This window comes from Schistocerca americana, chromosome 9 (assembly GCF_021461395.2).
Source record: "Schistocerca americana isolate TAMUIC-IGC-003095 chromosome 9, iqSchAmer2.1, whole genome shotgun sequence".
Taxonomy (NCBI): Eukaryota; Metazoa; Arthropoda; class Insecta; order Orthoptera; family Acrididae; genus Schistocerca; species Schistocerca americana.
The window spans coordinates 121,231,794-121,237,793 of NC_060127.1; the positions used below are offsets into that span (position 1 = coordinate 121,231,794).

The 6,000-nt window shown below is 43.9% G+C and overlaps 1 protein-coding gene across 1 annotated transcript in view; it reads left to right on the forward strand.

The window, feature by feature from the left end:
* Positions 1–4,123, forward strand: part of LOC124550729 (esterase FE4-like) — a 108,481-nt gene extending 104,358 nt beyond the window's left edge. The window contains exon 10 of the mRNA XM_047125449.1: positions 3,763–4,123. Within this exon, the coding sequence (XP_046981405.1) occupies positions 3,763–3,916 (154 nt within the window). The 3' untranslated portion in view covers positions 3,917–4,123. The remainder of the gene's footprint in view (positions 1–3,762) is intronic.
* Positions 4,124–6,000: the final 1,877 nt, after the last annotated feature.

Sequence of the window (6,000 nt, forward strand, 5' to 3'; positions counted from 1 at the left end):
CTCTTTCTGTTCATTCAGCAACAATTCTGGTTGCTGTTTCCTGTGCACATAAACCTCCATTTCTTCGAGCAGTTTCATTAATTGTCCCTTTGGCGCCCTGTGCAACACTTTCATATTACTATCTATACGTCCTATATGTCTTTCTCTGTCAAGATGTGTACCGAAAGCGCTCTTGCTTTGATTAAATGTATGTTCTCTAAAACTAGTTGGAAATTTCTTCCTGTCTGACCGATGTAAAACTTATGAAAGTCCTGGTAGCACGCACATGTTTAATTTGACTATGATTTATATCGGAATATTTTAACGGTACGTATGACTGCCATACATGGCTATAAATATTTGATATTTTATATTTCATGCATCACTAAGACTTGTATAAATTTAATCTTAATTAATTGAACCTGGTCGCTTACACAGTACTTATATTTACGACAGATCTGAAGATGACGAAAAGCCGAAACCGGTCATAAAGTGTAAAGAAATCTGTGATCAAGACGGACTAGTGAAAATAAAAGCCGGCCGCGGTGGCCGAGCGGTTCTAGGCGCTTCAGTCTGGAACCGCGTGACTGCTACGGTCGCAGGTTCGAATCCTGCCTCGGGCATGGATGTGTGTGATGTCCTTAGGTTAGTTAGGTTAAGTAGTTCTAAGTTCTAGGGGACTGATGACCTCCGATGTTAAATCCCATAGTGCTCAGAGCCATTTGAATAATGTTTTTTTAAATAAAAGTGCTAAAAATAAAATGGTAGCGGTCTCATATACAACCTCTATGTCTTCAATTGGTGGCATAAAGGCCGTCAATGAAAGCACCCCTTTCCTTGAGGCGTTGACTCTCGCATTTTTCGCGGTGGAAAACAACAGTTCTCATGCAGTGGAAGACAACAGTTCTTAGTGCAATGAGCAACAGGAGACGTTCTTGACAACGTTCGTCATTGCTTACACTCCCGAGACGATCCAGCCCCAATCCACCTCTAAGGCCATCGTGGGGCTGCACCCCGACTGAACGTGGTCCGAAACCTTTGGAGTGTAGTATGACCGCGATTGATGCTCTTGTTGTGGCTGTGCCCTCTTGTAAAGTTTTGTGGTTCCTGACTGGATGAGGAGAAAATGGTATGATACGTGAGTGTCCTCTCATTACGACGCAAAATTCATACGTGGTTAAAATACACTTTATTACAGGAACCCACTGAGTACTTAACTTCAGTGATGTCCGATATCATGTTTGTGGTTAAAAGCAATCAAATAACACATACTAATTCTTCAGTCTTCTCCGTGTCCATATCACAACTATGTACAATGACTAACGTTCCTTAAAAGCTAGCTACGGTGCGAGACGATTATCACTGTAAGGCTAGAGCACAGTGCGACGTACTCACGCGCAGTGCGAACTGAGTTCCGACGCGACGTACTGTGGTATTGAGCTCGAGAGAGTGAGAAGACAGCCTGTGTGCACGCTGCCCAAGGGACATTGTCGGAGCGTTGCCTCATGGCGTGTCTTGGTCTTCTCTTGTCACAGCCGCGTGTGGTTCAATGGCTTCTACATAATGTTTCCTAGTGCCGATCGGTGTGCTCGTGAAGGCACTGCTCTGGTAGTTCGGACGAATAGGGATCGTTCAAAACCGTTAGGCAAAATGTGGACGAGATCTGAAGCAGCAAAAGTTGTTTATGCTCTTTCAGCCCTCCTGTTTCGCTCCCTCCAGTGCATTGATCACGGAAGAGTGCAACACTGAGCTACATGTGAACAAAACAGCAAACGGCCCCTCTAAATCATCCCCCTTCCCTTCCTGTCAGGCAAAGTGTCCCTCTAAAGCGCTTCCCCCGCTCTCCACGCCCCCCTCGTCACCCAGTCGACAACTTCCTCGGTGCCAACTTCCAACCTTTGTTCAGCACGATATAAATGAACCTGCTAGAGACTTGGACATCTTGAATAGTTTTGAGCTGTCATGACCGCTTCCACCCAGCGTAATTGTGGTGTGCGTACTGTAAGACCTTCAGAACACACACCATCAGATTATTTGAGTTGTCGCTCCAACGAAGTAGGCGAGTGTCAGCAATATGTCTCGTGGTCTTATCGTGGCGTGTTTATCTTCTGCCTTTAGGTCAGACGATAGAAATGCCACTTGTGCGCTTAGAGTAGCAGATTGACGATGACCAACTTTAAACAGAACTTGATTAATTTTCACACACATTTATTAAAATAGCAAGCATAAAAATTACTTAACTTGGTTCTGGAGGCTATTTACAATTGACAATCTGAAGTCCTTTGGTATGGGTACGTTAATCTTATTCTCACATATATCTCTGATACTTGTCAAAAGTGTCTATACATTTACCTTCATGGCTATGTACAGGAATATGGTAATCTTATTAGGCGCAGACTGAAACTTGACTATAGACTGGTACAGGCAAATGTAGAACTCGTACAGACTGGTACAGACTAATGCAGACTGCTACAGACTGGTGCAGACAAATGCAGACTGAGTAATCGGAGGTCTGTACACTCGTTATAATACCTCGCGCGTTCATGTGCCACTGCGCGAGTGTGATTAACGAGGAGAAAAGGTTCTACGTCAGCAGCAATCTCATTGGCTGCGTTACATATTAATACGCAGATCGGCGGAAGCAGAATTTGGTCCGTCTCTATGGCAGCCCATCTCGTAGTGCAGAGACGGACGAGCGCTGCGCCTGCGCTGTTGTGCTTAGTGGGGCGCGCTCTAGTGGGACAGTTGTGTTCGCGCTGACTACGCGGAACTATGTACACAACAGTAATAAATGTGGTCGGTTTGCACTCCAAATGCGTCATACAACGTACGTTGGGATTGCATCTCCACGATCTTCCTTGGAGTAGGTTCACTCGCCCACGGGAAAAGGGGGGGGGGGGCTTGAGCAGTGCTTTACGTTGTTAATAACGTCATCCTGTTGCTCGTCGCACTATGAACTGTCGTTTTCGACCACGAAATCTATGGGAATCAACGCCCAGCTGAAGGGATTTTCGTGTCGATCCTGCTCAATTGCGTGTTGGACATGTTTTCCCTGACCACCCAAAAGAAACCCGACTGATTTCAACGCTGGGTGTCGGCATTCCGACATTCACTGCAAAGTAGAAGCTCTGAAATGTGGGTAAGGGAGGACGCGACGACCTTCCCATCCTGTGAGACGTCCGAGATCGCTTTAGCCAGACTTGTGGAGAAATTGGTGCCAATATGATTTCCTTAACGCACCTAAGACCTCAAATGAACGTGTGAGCTGTGGCCTTCTTCCACATCCGTCGACACCTTACTGTTTGAAGTGCCGCCTACCTCGCGGGTGACGTCGGAGGACGTCACGATTTTCCGTCATTTCAGAGGACGGTTGTAGGCACCTCTGAGGCAAATTGCAAACTTAGGCGTTACAATGCTAGACAGTTACAGGGTTTACAGACAGTGACACGTTTTTTTGTGCAGTGTGTATCAAACGCCTTTCGTTTCGAGCACGTTGTTTCGAAAGTTGTTTCCTCGTATTGCTCTGTTCATGCTAGCGATGTGTAGCTCTAGAGGGGACCATAGCGATTCAGTTAGTCTGTTCTTAGAACCAAACAAGTGGTGGTGAGCGCGTGTCGATGCGGTTTCACCCTGTCGCTGTCGAGTGAAAGACGTGACGTCGAAGCTGAATAAGACATCATCCTACTCCAGACGTATCTCTTGAAGCACCTACAAGAACTACTTATTTCTGCTATGTGTATGTCTTTTTCTGCTTGTGAGGAACTTTGCCTTTGGTGTGCGCAGGAAAGTGACCGACCCGGAGGTGTCATGGCCGCCTTTCACAGAGCAGGACCAGTCCTACCTGCACGTCACCAGCGACGGGCTGTCCATAGCCAAGCGGCCATTTGAGGAGCGGGTGGCCTTCTGGGAGAAACTCTACGACCGGTACGGCAGCTAGCAGCAGTGCAGCAAACAACAGCATCAGGGGAAGTCGCAGAAACCTTCTGACGAGAGAGAAATTTCCCACACTTCATCGTGACGAGATAAACTTGTGGTTCATGTACACCTAAATTCTGGAAGTTCATCCAATATTTAATCAATTACGGTTGTGTAAAATACCACCAGTGTACACTTACCACTTCATTAAATAAAACAGTACTATTTACTTTCTCATTTTTGATTACTCACAGGCGGCCAATGACGCCATTCCAATAGGCAGCTGTCTCAGCTTTCCTGATGGTAAGCAGCCTCAACGTCGGAAGAGTTGGATATTTATGCTTCTATCTTGTCCATTATGGACCTTGAACCTGCGACTGTGTACGCTAAATATAATCATATTTCTTGTATTTACTCCATCTACGCTCTAGATGCCTACGAATTTAAGATCATAAAATCAAACTTATTTTCATGAGAAGATGTTGTCGTAACTATACATAATAAACCATGGAAGAAAAAATAAGGGGAGGTGGCGCTACAGACTTACGCCGTACGCTGTTTTGAAGCCCCAAAACGATAGCACACTACTCTTTACATGGAGATAGATTACGATTGCTTTTAGTTCGTAAGTTCTGTCATGTAGGAGAAGCCCGGCTAAAACGACGTACCATTCTGCTTTTAGGTCGTTACTGGTTCGTAAACCATGATATTAAATAAAATTTGTATCAGAACCGTGTCTCATTCACTTGCAGGTTTTACAATCTTGGTGCCATGTTTTTAAATCAATATGAATCATAGATTTGTGACATTTTTGTGAAAAGTACATAACGTGTCATTTTAGACCGATGTCAGGGTAAAACGATATAGGACTAAAATAAAGTAAGAAATTAAGAAAAAATTAGACATCTGATTCATTTAACAGATTTGTGATTAACAAATAAAAGACTGTTCCTGAAACAATTCTTCAGCAGTATCAATGAAGGTTTCTCCGCTCATTCGTACAAAAAGTGAAGACTGAAAGTAAAATTACGAAGGTGAATCCACGAAACAACAAAATTAGTTCCGTTTCTGAACAAACAGACGTCACCAATGTTATCTAGTTGCAGACATCACAAATAAAGTTTATTATTCTGTGTCTTACCCAGCACATTCAGTGTGCGCCCACAAATACACTGCTGATACCGTAACCAGTGATCCCCGGGTTTTCGACACTCTTGTATTTCCAAGCAGTGCGAACTGTGACAATCGTCGGGGGCATCAATGTTGTCGCCAAAAAGGTCTCTTTTTGTACAATATTTCTTGTCAAAACTTAACTTTTCTCTTTGCTTTTCTCGGACATTTGAAATGCAAAATGTCAAACCAAACATGTGTGACTGAAATAGTTTCAGGTGTTGAACCAGTTAACACTCCAAGCAGTGTTAAAAGTTGGTTGGAATCTAGGCAGTCCTTTCTGAGCACTATTGAACATTTTATTCGTATTCCTAGTTCGACTTATAAGCGTAGCCTGCGGAACTCCGAATGCTTTCGACGTCCGCAGCTATCGGATCTCGCCCCTGCACCGCATCCCGACTGCACAGACAATTTCCTTACTGTATTGCCTGCCATCCGAAACGGGAAATTTACGTACTTACATCTGGCCTATGTAAATTGGTTGCACTTGTGTCATTGCACTTTTGTTAATTCATGTTTAATGTTTCGTTTAATTCACTTTATTAAATAATGACCCACCTTGCTACGTCATTTTACCCGGGTTGCTAAATTTAAACAGATACGTGAAGTAAGCAGCTTCATTAACATCAGAGGTCACACGGAATAGAACTAGAGTCTACTTCGGGGTAAAACAGCATAGTGTGACATTTTACCCTGATACATGGTATATCACATATCACTTCAGCCTGAAAAGCCTTCTTTGATTCATTCGAGAAACGTTCAACTACTGCGTCCTCTAGCAGAAACTGCTACTTCCCAAAACACAGCTTCACAAGGTAACGTAATTATCTACAATACTAATAATACTATACTAGTACTATACTATAGTATAGAAAACGTATTCATTCATCCTTTGGCTACGTTTGGAGCTGCAGCATGACCTTCAGACGGTGGGTA